Source organism: Callithrix jacchus, chromosome X (genome assembly GCF_049354715.1).
Source record: "Callithrix jacchus isolate 240 chromosome X, calJac240_pri, whole genome shotgun sequence".
Classification (NCBI taxonomy): domain Eukaryota; kingdom Metazoa; phylum Chordata; class Mammalia; order Primates; family Cebidae; genus Callithrix; species Callithrix jacchus.
The window spans coordinates 133,130,220-133,142,569 of record NC_133524.1 but is presented as its reverse complement, the minus strand read 5'-3'; the positions used below and the strand labels follow the sequence as shown (position 1 = coordinate 133,142,569).

The 12,350-nt window shown below is 40.6% G+C and overlaps 1 protein-coding gene across 4 annotated transcripts in view; it reads right to left on the bottom strand.

Annotated features, from left to right (window-relative positions):
- Window positions 1–12,350, bottom strand: part of ADGRG4 (adhesion G protein-coupled receptor G4) — a 114,714-nt gene that overhangs the window by 65,437 nt on the left and 36,927 nt on the right. For all 4 annotated transcript variants that reach the window (XR_008478841.2, XR_008478842.2, XM_035288871.3 and 1 more), the window contains exons 4-6: window positions 5,137–11,103; window positions 3,722–3,816; window positions 1,865–1,929 (exon numbers count right to left, since the gene is read on the bottom strand). Coding sequence is in view for 2 of the 4 variants with exons in the window: in XM_035288871.3 (XP_035144762.3) it covers window positions 1,865–1,929; window positions 3,722–3,816; window positions 5,137–11,103 (6,127 nt within the window). In the remaining 2 variants the exon portion in view is untranslated. The remainder of the gene's footprint in view (window positions 1–1,864; window positions 1,930–3,721; window positions 3,817–5,136; window positions 11,104–12,350) is intronic.

Genomic DNA, 12,350 nt, shown 5'->3' with positions numbered 1-12,350 from the left:
GGGGGGGGTGTGCATGTGTGTGTGTGTGTGTGTGTGTGTGTGTGTGTATACACATATGTTTTCATCCACAGTTCTTGGCTCATAACTCCCATAGCCTTTGTTACAGTCTTTTGTTATAATGTTGGGTGTGCTAGGCCTCAGACGCTGGCTGCAGCAAACAGAATCTCTCTGATCTTCTCCCACCTTCTTTTCACCTGCCCCAAGGCAGAACTCTAATCTTTCTTCACCTTTCTGATGATGAGTCTTGAGACCCTCTCCAGACAGAGTCCTGCCTCATATGAGACTCGGAAAAGGAATGCTGACATAATGATGCTTCCATAAAATCCCAAGGAGACTGGGTTTGGAGAACTTCCCAATAGCTCAACACATGGAGGTTCCTGGAGGGTGGTGCACACAGGGAGATCACAGAAGCTCCATGCCCCTTGTCCCTTACCTCGCCTTACACATCTCTTCATTTGTATCTTCTGCAGTATTCTTTACAATAAACCAATAAACATAACGTTTTTCCTGAGTTCTGTGAGCCACTCTAGCAAATTAATCAAATTCAAAGAGGGTGTCACGGGAACCCCAAGTTGAAGTCAGTTAGTCAGAAGTTCCGGAGGCCCGGACTTTTGATTGGTGTCTGGGGTGAGGGGCAGTCTTGGGACCTGTGAGATCTGAAGCCATCTTCGAGAGGATAGCCCCAGAATAGAACTGAAGTAGAGGACAACCAACTAGTGTCAGCTGCTTGGTGTATTGGGGGTAAATCCCCACACATTTGGTCATAGAAGTCCCCTATGGCGATTGTTGTGTTGGTATGACAGCAGAGAGAAAAATTTGAATTTTTCTGAAACAGTGCTCTTATAAGAAGAGACAGGAGAGCTTTCTCTCTCTCTGCTCTCTGCCACTTGAGGACACAACAAGAAGAGGGCAATCACCAGACACTGAACCTTCCAACCCTTGATCTTGGACTTCCCAGTCACTGGAACTGTGAGCAATAAATTTCTGTGATTTAAGCCATCTAGTTTGTAGTATTTTTGTTATAGTAACTCAAAACTGATTAACACAATAACCTACCATAGATTTACCTCCATTCATTTATATGAATATTCTTGAAACTAGTAATACTTGTATGAATTAATACTTGATTAATAATTAATAATTTATACTCAAATATGTAACGGAAACCAAAGTCCCAGTGTAGAGGAGACAGGCAGTAGCATTTCATGTTTTAAAAATCAGTTTACCACGGCTGAACAGAGCCATGCCAATTTTCCAAAGAGCTTCTGCCAGGTGTCCCTTTACAGAGGACTAGTGCAGGGAAAGAATACAGGGAGTATTTCCCAAGTAAGCAATTGCCTTTGCCCTATTTTCCATAATACTACTCAGCGTCTGCCCACTTCACTGCAATCACTTTTTGAAATTTGTGTCCCAAGCAAATCTTGGACTAGTCAACATTCTTGCTTTAGACATTTCAAGTTGACTTTGGAATTTCCCATTTCTGAAAGTGAATCATTTTATATTAAAAGGCTGTATAAATCCTCATGCATTGTCCATCATCCATAGCATTTCAAGGCATGATTTTTGTCTAAGTCACAGAATCATAGAATCTTAGAGATGAAAGGGGCATTAGAGGTAACTCAGTCTAACTGCACAACTTCTATTGATTTTCTTTTGTTTTATTCTCCCATTGACTTTATGCCCTACAATAGTAATACAATGTTTTTCCTCATGCCAAAGAGAACCTACTCAGGAAAAAAGATGCAACTAAACATGTGGTAGCCCTAAATCTCAGACACAAACATAGGAAATCCCCTCCAGATAGGAACAGACCCAAAATGCCCTCAAATTGCCATCTGACCCTCAGTAAATGTCATTCACGTACCTGCTTGTAATTTGGGTTTTCAGATTAGCAAGAAAAAATTCACTGTCCTGAAATATAGAATTCAGCTGTACAAGACAAAAAAAAATCAGTGTTAGTATTTTGCTCCTCTGGTTTAACCGAGCAAAGTCACCTGAGATGATGTGATCATTAGGCTGCACTCATTATTTCAGCTGGCTCAACATTTCCATCTGCTCCACAGAGTTTTCCAATTTACATTTTACCTACTGTTATGGGTTGAATTGGTCTTTCCAAAACTCAAATGTTGAAGCCCTAACCCTGAATATGGTTATATCCAGATATAAGCCCTTTTGGGACAGAATTAAGGTTAAATAAGACCATGAAGGTGGAGCCCTAATCCAATAAGACTGGTGTCCTTATAAGAAAAAGAGAGACCAGGGATGCATGTGCACAGAGGAAAGGTCATGTAAGGACAGAGGTGAGAAGATGACTATCTGCAAACCAGGGAGAGAGGCCTCACCAGAAACCAGCTCTGCCAGCACCTTCCTCTTAGACTTCCAGCCTCCAGAACTGAGAAAATGGATGTCTGTTGTTTAAGCCACCCAGTCCATGGTATCTTGTTCTGGTAGCCGGAGTAGACTAATACACCCACCCATTTTCAAATATTCATAACCATGTCATAGACACTTGAAAATAAGTGCTGACAGGAAAAGAGGGGAAACAGATATGATTATTTGCTGTTGGGAGATGGTGCAAGTTGGTGTCACCTATCTGGGAGGCCATTTAGTGACAGCTATTTAAATGTGAAAGGTTCACATCCTTTCATCTACTGATTCCAATTCTAGGAATTTATCCAATAAAAATGTTTAAATGTCCCAAAATTTATTTCTAGGGAATTGTTTTCAGCATTGTTTCTTTTTTAAACATTTTATTTTTAAAGAAGACAAGATCTTGCCATGTCGCCCAGGCTACTCTCGAACTCCTGGACTCCAGCAATCCTTTTGTTTCAACTTCTCAGAGTACTAGGATTGCAGGCATGAGCCACACTGTCTAGCCCAGCATTGTTTCTAAATAGAGAAAAAGATAGAAACAATTTAAATGTCCACCAATGGATTAAAAAAAAACTATAATACAACCATGCAATGAAATCCTATCGTCTGGTAAAGTGTATGATTTGCATTTGTCAGCATGAATACATGCAAAGGTACATAGCTAAGTGCAGAGAAGGCGGAACAAGTTGAAGAATAGCATAACTAGTACAATTACAATTATTTTGTAAAAGAACATACACGCAGCAATGTTATAATATGCATAGAAAAAAATCTAAAAGAATGTATCTTAAACTATTAAGCGGAGTTAATGCATACGGCAGTATTAGAGAGGACATTTACTTTCTGGGCCTTAGAGGTCAATATCTGATTTTTTTTTGCAGAGAGTATGTATTAGTCATATCAAAAAAAATTAAGAATAAGTAAAACATTCATCGTGTTGGAAAGAGAAAAAACAAAATGCAGAAAACAATAATACTTAAATACAATGGCATATATTTTGTTATTACTGCTCTCCCACTTTCCCCAAATAGAAAAATTTGACCAAGACTCAGAATTTGTGTCAGTGGAGGGAAATGTACAGATCTCAACAAATGAAAATAATAACATTCCATAAAGGCTTTCAGCACTGGCACTATGAAAGAGAGATTGCATACATTCTAGTGTTGCTTACAGAATAGACAGATTTGCAGCAAAATCCAAAGTCAACACTACTTAGCTGTGAAATTGATTATTGGTAGAAAAAAGTAAAGCCTGGTTTTAATATACTCTGTCATATATCTATATATATCTATAGATATATATTCACATATATTTACATATACCATAAATATGCAAAAGATTATTTTACCCAATTTTCTGTAAATTCATTTATAACACTGGTAATAAGGATTCTTGGCTCTTCAACAAAGACAGAGAAGCTCATTTCAGCATTGTAGAAGGAAACTGTAATTAAAAATAAGGAGGTTAATTTTATTCATTTAGTTCAAAAAATTTGACTTCTGTAAACTGGGTGAAAAGTGTTCTCTGTTTTAAAGTAAACCAAATAATAATGTCTCATGCCTAAACTTAGCTGAATTTAACTCCAAGGCCAAGAACCAACATTTTTGACTCCATATCAAAAAGGATGTTACCATCCCAATTTTGCTCTCATTATTTGGGCACTTCCTTGATTTCTAGTTGCCAGACACTCCACAAATCTCACCAGTTCTCTACTCTCATTGGCCAACAGATTTCCAGTCCACTCAAAGGCCAAGCCGAACATTATCTCAGAAGATGATTTGCCCTGAGAAAATAACTGTTTTTTTCTTCCTGAACTTTGTTTTCTGCTTTAGGTTTTTCTCTTCTTATTTCCCTCTTGCTCTTGTGTATCCTTTCAAATTTCTATTGTAAAATGTTAAAGTTGCAGGAGGCCAGGTGCAGTGGCTCGTGCCTGTAATCCCAGCACTTTGGGAGGCCAAGGTGTGTGAATCATGAGGTCAGGAGTTCAAGACCAGCCTGGCCAAGATGGTGAAACCCCATCTCTATTAAAAATCCAAAAATTAGCTGGGCGTGGTAGCAGGCACCTATAGTCCCAGCTATTTGGGAGACTGAAGCAGAGAATTAGTTGAACCCAGGAGGCAGAGGTTGCAGTGAGCCGAGATCGCACCACTGCACTCTAGCCTGGGTGGCAGAGCGAGACTCTGTCTCAAAAAAAAAAAAAAAAAAAATGTTGCAGGAACATTCAAAATGTGAACAACATGAAAGCCAAATATTCCCTGGCCTTGGACAAGCTCTGTTAGCCAGCTGCAGGTAGGGTTTGGAGAAGTCTGAGACCTGCATAAAAGGAATCCAAAAGGCAAGATAGGGTATCTTCTGGTGTTTTTTTTTTCTGGTGTTTTCTGGTGAGTGGTCAGCATGGTCAGACCTAAGGCCATATGATCCTCTTACTGGGAATGGATAAAGTTCCTAGTCCATGTGCACATTGGCAGAATCAGAGTCAGAATGTCAAGAACAAAACAGGCGGAAAGGAGGATTCAAAATTGCCATGCTGAGTGAAAAGATGCATTTGCATTATATTTCAGTAAAGCAAAGACAAGAAACATGGCTAGAGAATTTTGTATTTGGACAAGGCATTCACTGTACCCACTGTCTGAAGGAGATAAGAAACATCTGCACCTTTTTTCATTCTTTTCTGTCTTCCAAGAACTGGCCACCTTGGAGAACACATGACCCATAGAGCATAAATTCTGTTGGGGCTACACCACATGCATTATGGAGCAGTACCTGTGGACTTGGTGGCAATAGGCGAAGTCGATGCTTCTGTAGATAGAAAGGAAGGTGTGGCATCCAACCTCGTGGTCTCAAAGAAGGACAATATTGGTGAAGACACAGTTGCTGTAGAAGGATGTATCACCCCAGTGGATAAGAGTGGAAATGAGGCTCCAGGAACAGTGGATTTAGTAGTCATTATATTTAGGAGGGAGTCCAGTGTGGGCTTAAGAATAATTAAAGTAGAGAGTGATGATGCAGCTGGAACTCTGCTCCATGAAGATGTTGTTGTAGAGCTAGGCAGAGGCATGGAACCAGTGGATACAGTGTGGTCAGTTGTAGAAGGTGACATGCTCTTTCCACTGAAGGATGAAGGATGAGGCACCGTCCTGGGGTTGGCAGTTACTGTGGTTCTGGAGAATGCTTCAGGGTGTGTGGAAATGTACACAATGTTATCTGTGACTTTTATAGACATAGGAAAAGAAGTTGGGAAGCCAGTAGTGATACCACCCAGTGTAGATGTAGGAGTGCTTTGGGTGAGTATGGTGCTTATAGTAGCAGGGGGTAGTGTTGTCAATTTAGTGAATGAATGCACTGATATCATGTCAGATGTCAGAAATGTTGATTTTGACACCTCTACTGTAGAGGAAGTCATAACATGAGGGGCATTAGACACAGTTGCTGAAGGGGAGCCAGAAGGGAGACTAGATAAGAGCCATGTCAGAATGGGTAAAGTAGTAGCCTTTGAAATTACAGATCCTGAAGTGGCACCAGAAAGATTCGATGAGAGTGTGGTCCCAGGAGTTACAGATGTGGTCATTTTCTCAAATGTGTGCTTAACGTCAGCCAAAGTGCTAGGGTTAGCTCTTAAAGATGTTGATAGTGAAGGGTTTTCAGAAAGCCCATAGGTAGGAAGAATTCCTGACGTAGGAATAGATGACATTGCCATGACATCTTTAGATACTAGACCAGTCTGAGAGGCAGTGAATGTTGACAGAGTCCCAGGAACAAGGTGTAGAGTCTCTGTTTCCATCTGATTGGATGTAGGTACATGAATAGTGGTGGAAATTGGAAACTGAGAACCTTCGGCTATGGACATGTTCCAGGAAGTCATAAGCGGAGACTGGGTATTACTAGATGTGATTCTTGTTCCCAGAACTGGAAATTCAACCACTGGGGATGTGGGAGGAGGAGAGGTATTTGGGGTAGAAAGCTCAGCTTCGGTACCATGAGGTAAATGAAGAAATGATGTCAAAGAGGGTGGTGTTGTGCTGGGTGGGGTCCATGGAGGGTATGAAACAAGGGTATTCAAAGATGTGGCATGGTTTGTTAAGGAAGTCTTTTCTGACGAAGAAGTCATCTTTCCTGTATTAGAAGAAAGGTAAGTGGTGGTCATTTTAACACTTTTTGTGGGTCCAAAAGTACTCTTAAAGCTAGTCAGAGATGGGGAAACCTGAATATTGGAGGAAGTATGGACACTATCTGCATGAGTAGGTGAAAGCATATTTTCAGGAACAGTGGTTCTGGAATAAGTGTTGGTGAGAGCTACCTCTGTCCCACTGTTCACCATAGACAGGGAGCTGTCAGTAATCCCAGATAATATCTCGAAAGTTGTAGCCTCATCTGCTTGTGATGACTGTTGAATTGCTGATAGAAATGGTGAAAATGTGGTTTTTGGAATGGAGGAAATAGATCCAGTGTTCTTAGATCTGAGTAGAGAGAAGGCAGTGGTGCCTACAAATGGAGTCACTATCCCAGCCATAATAGTGGTTGGAACGGTTTTCACAGAGGGCAACGTTGACTCTGTTGGAGAGAAAAAGGTTGTAGGTGTGATCCTGGAAGGTACCGCTATCATTTCTGTAGTGAAAGCAGAAGAAGCCCTTTTGTTTTGTGAAGAAGGCCCAGCATATGTCACAGGTGTGATATCCAGTGTTTGCATGGTCATAGTAATCATGGGGGTAACTGAAGACAATAAAGTAGAGGATGACTCAACTGTTGTGGAAGTGTCAGAAGAGACTGTTGCAGGAGTGAAAGCAGAGTTATTAACTGGCATTGAGGACATCTCAGACATGGGCCCAGAAGTGACTGTGCAGGGACTTTTCGAACAACCTGGATGCATTGTTTTAGAAGATTTAGTTATTGATATTGCCGGAGTGTCAGAAACTTTTGTGGAGGTGAAGGCAGTTACATTAACTGGCAATGAGGACATCTGGTAAATAGGAGTGGATGTTGCCATAGAGGCTTCTTTATGAAGTGTTGTACGTACATTTGGAACAGAAAAGGCTGTAGTGATCCTGTCGGAAAGAACTGTAAAACTGTCATTATATAATCCAGTTATGGAAAGAGACAAGGACTCAGGGAAAGTCTGTGTGCTTTCAGAAATGAAAGAGGCAACTGAAGTCACCTCAGGTTGTGTACTAAGTGAAGGCAAGTGTGAAAAAGTTGTATTGATATCCATAGCATCTGATATTCTGGCTGAGCTGAAAGTTGTGGTATCTACAAATGAAGTTTCCTGGCTGTATGAGATAGAGTGAGTCACATAGGTGGAGTTTGCCATCATTTCCACCGTCCTGGGAGTATATGCTGAAAGGGCACTCGTGCTTTCTTTTTCAGGAGACAAAAGAGTGGTGGTTGTCAGAGCTTGTGAGGGGAGAGCTGTTTTCCCAAGACTGGTAGACATTTCTGGAATGTGAACATCTACTGTGTTACTTGAGGTCAAGCTAGGTATAATCTGTGTGCTTACAGAAGTGGGAGATAAAGCCGAATTTCCATCAGAGGAAGTCCCAAGTGGAATCTCTGAAGGCAAATATGTTTGGTGACTGGAAATTTTTGTGGTCTCAGAAAATCCTGTATCCAAAGATGGAGTATCCTGGGAGTATGAAATAAAAGAATTATTTGAAGAGGACATTTCTGCCATCTCCACAGTTCTAGGGTTTTTTCCCAGGGAGATGGTCATCTGGTCTTTGTCAGAAGATAAGATAGAGGTGCTAGTCACCAATTGGGTGGACATTGGTGTGTGTACATGATATGTGGCAGACTGAAAAATGTGACTGTCTACTGAAGTAGTAAGCTTATTGGCATAGGTGTGTGAGGGCGTATTCTCATTAACAACAGAGGTCTCTGTGGTGCCAGTAGTTAACCTGGCAACATCTCCACCACCACTGAAAGTATACGGGAAGCTGAGAGCATAGGTAGAAGTCTCTTCTACTTGAGATATGGGTTGAGTTACTTCTAGTGTAGACATAGTTGAGATCACAGGAGTGGAGGACGCAGTAGCAATGTTGTCAGGGGGAGGTTTTGAGCAGAGAAGAGTGTGTGTAGACGGGGTTACTGTATCAACTGAGGTGGAGGAAAGGGTGGTCTCAGCCTTAGCCATCACATGAGTGGAGAGACTCAGTGAAGAAAATGGAGTTTCTGTTAGAGAAGGAACTGCCATGGATGTCTTCTTGACAGAGATTACTGTGGCCTTTGAAGTGGTATAAATCGAGTCTCTGTGGGAAGGCACAATATCACTGATTGTGAAAGCAGTCTGATCCAATAGTGGTACCAATGCTGTGGTCATTGTAGCTGACGATAGATTTGAGACATCTGAGAGCATAGATGTAGAAAAAGCTCTGGCCAGTGTAGAAGGCTCAGACATGGTAACCTCAGTTTCCTGAGACACCACAGAACTGCCATTAACTGGCAGTGAGAACCTATGAGTAACAGGCATATGGGTTTCTGAGGAATGAGCAGCTGTAGGCTGTGGAGGTAAGATATCACCAGACAAAGATGTAACTGTCCTGTCTGTAGGGGTAGTAGGGAAACTGGTTTCTGATATCCTTGTGGTAGAAGCACCCAGGAATTCACTGAATATATGTGTGCTTCCAGAAGTGAAGGATCCAGCTGAGGTCCAGTGTGCTGCATAGGTGTGGTTGGAATTAAACATTTCTGTTGTTTCATTGTATGAACTCCCAGGTGTGGTTTTCACCAATTTTGTCGAAAGCCAACTTTCTCTCACCTCAGTTGGTGCAGTTTTATTATCCAATGGGGTAGTCAGCTTTTCTATATCAGGAGAAGAGGAAACAGTGACAGAAGCTGTCACCATTTGTGCTGATTCATCTGTCACTTCCAGCATTGTTGAAAATGGAGAAACCCCAGTTACTGCTGCTATAGTTGATTTTCCCATAAGATAATGGGAAGTTGCTTCTTTTCTTGTCACAGTGGCTTTAAAGCTTTGCGTTGTTGCTGACCTTGGTACAGGAGTTGTTGTATCTCCAAATACAATTGCATCACTTATTTCTGTTTGTGTGGTCTCAGAAGCACTTTCCTCAGTAGAAAAATTTAGTTGAATGTAAGGAAGAGTAGATATTATATCTACAGATGGAACAACAGTCTCCCTTGATATTGAAGGAAGTTCATTTGCAGGTTTTGTAGGCATAGGGATTGTTTTTAGTAGTAAGGTGGTAAATTTAAACTCAGGCAGACTGGTCATGAATGTCAATTTGGATAGAGCTGTTGCATATGTGGCTGTGGTAGCATCAGTGGTAGTGGTACCCTCGTTCTCTGGAGATGCTTTCAGTGGGGTGATAATATTAGTAGTTGTGGATACATGTTCTTCATGAGTAGTACTCTCATGAAATGCTGGTGTGAAATTTTCATTAGGCACAAATGTGAGTATGGTGGTTGTGTTCTCAGATGTCAGCAGGGTCTGGTCTGGCCTGGAAGTCCAAATTGTCTCATTGGTGAAGAACTGATGGGCATCTTCATCAGTTGTTGATGTGGGAACTGACCCGGGTGCCTTGGATGCGGAGGCTGATCTAGTGGAAATCAAAGTAAGCATGTGTTCATCAGCTGTAGGTGTATTCTGGGTATAAACTGGTCCTGTGGAAAGCATAGTATCAGCCACTGTAGGTACAAGTGTCATTTCAGGAGTTAAGGCTGTATGTGTATCTTCGGCATCAATAACAGTCTGTACAGTCTCAGTCCCAGTAAATGAAGAGGATGTTAAGAAAGAAAGAGTCTTAGAGGAGGTCTCTTTAGACATGGATGTAGACATGCCATCTGCCACTCTGGGTAAAGAGACATCCTGAAAATTTGTAGATGTCAATTCTGTTTCAGCTGTTCTTGGGGCAGGTGTGGTTTCAATAAGTCTAGTTGAGAGAGTTAATGAATGGGCTGTAAATGCTATTTTCCTGTCAGTTGTTGCCAATGGAGATGATGTCTGGTTTTTAGGAGATACAGAATCTACCAGAGAAGCTGTGGAGATGAGCACAGACTCAGGTGGGAATGCTGATAGAGTCCCAATCTGAGTAGCTGCAGGCGAAGTCTTTTCCACCGTCAACAAAGGTACAGTTTCGGCTGCTCTAGATTCAGCAAACTCCTGGCCAGCTGTGGAGATAGAGAGTGCCCCAATATTTGTGGATTTTTGTTCGAGACAAGATGTTGTAGACATAGATGTTGACTCAATAGTTGGAAATAAAGATGTTGTCTTCCTAACAGCCCACTGAGATTTAATTGCTGAAGTTGTAGATACAATCAAATTCTTGGTAAATCTGGATGTGGATAGGAAATTAGAAGGTGTAGGCGGTTGAAAGATTTCAGTAGCCATGGCTTCAGACATTTTTGTTGTCTTTGTGTTTGCGGAAGATGGGGATTTTGTATTTTTCATGGAATTGGTAGTAGTATCTATGGATATACTCTGGTTAGGCGTAGAGATGGCTGCTGAAGTTGATAAAACATCTACTGCAAATGTAGCTGTCTCAGCTACCAGTGTCTTTAAAATTTTTTGTGCAGTCATTGTTTCCAGAGGTGGAGATGTTGTATTGGAATATGATATGGTTGTATAATCAGTTGCAAACATAGGTGTGCTTTGAGACAACACTGTGGAGGAATGTGCAGTATTTTGTGGTTTTAGTCCAGTAATTTGAGGTGGAGTGGTCATATCTATTTGTTGTGAAAGAGTTGTACTTCTTTCTTGAATTGTCGTATTTTCAGGAACAACTAAAAAAAAATCAGAAAGAATGTGTTATTTCGGATTCGGCTTTTGAAATCAGAGACAATTCTTTAAGAAAGGGCTCTATAATTTCTTTTCATTTTGTGAGACAGTATCACAGATATAATCAAATGACGTGATAACTTGGTTTTCCATAAGATAATTTTTTACTTTCTACAGTCTCTATGTGGCTCTCATAGCACCCTGATTAAGTAACTGGTAAGAGGACATCCATTTCACAGTATCTTCATAAAATATATAAACATTCCTAAAAAAAAGGATGCATGCTACAGTAGTGCATTGATTAAGAACATTAGCTTTGGGAAAGGATCCAACTCCTTGAAAGACACAGCTATAAGAACTCAGTTAAGAAGAAACAGATAACTTGAATAATCCTGTATCTATCAAAGAAATGGAACTGTGTAGTTTAAAATATTCCAAACAAGAAAAATATACCTTAGATTCAAATAGATTAGTTTTAAATCCTGGTTGCATCACTTTCACACTCATTATATAACCATGGACTAGTTGCTTAACCTCTCTGTGCTTCAATTTCTTCCTCTATAACATGACGATTATAATAACACCTATCCTATAAAATTGTTAGGAGATATAAGTGAATTAACGTGTGTAAAACACTTAGCATAGCTTCTCATATAGAGTAAGTGCTCAAAAAACAGTTGACTTGGACTTGGCCAAATTTCTATCACTCATTTAAACACTAGGTTGAAAATTTTTTAATCAGGAACCCCCAAATTAACATTTATTTAGTAGTAGTGAGTTGAAAATACTCTTTTCGTTGCTTTCCATTACACAACACAGTCCTGCAGTCTCTCCTACTGCTCTATCCACTCATTTTTAGACTCATCCTATTTTACCTGACCAAGGCTTTATCCCAGGACCTCTTCTCTTTTCACTGTACAGTTTCTCTAAACCTAGGATTTCAACCTATACACAGATAAATCTCAAAGTTGTATCTCTTGACACAGATAAATCTCAAAGTTACATCTCATGACCCTATCTCTATTTTGAGCTCCACATTTTTTATAACCAATTGTTTACTTGCTATCATCTCTTGGATATCTCATTAGCACCTCAAACTCAACATGTCCAACTTGAACTTACTTATTTCTCTCCAAACTGGGTCCTCTTCTGATATTCCTTCAGTGAATGGTCCTACACTATCATACATTAAATTATGCAAACCCCAACTCTCTCTCTCTCCCTCTGTCTCCTTCATTCTCTCTCTCACCTG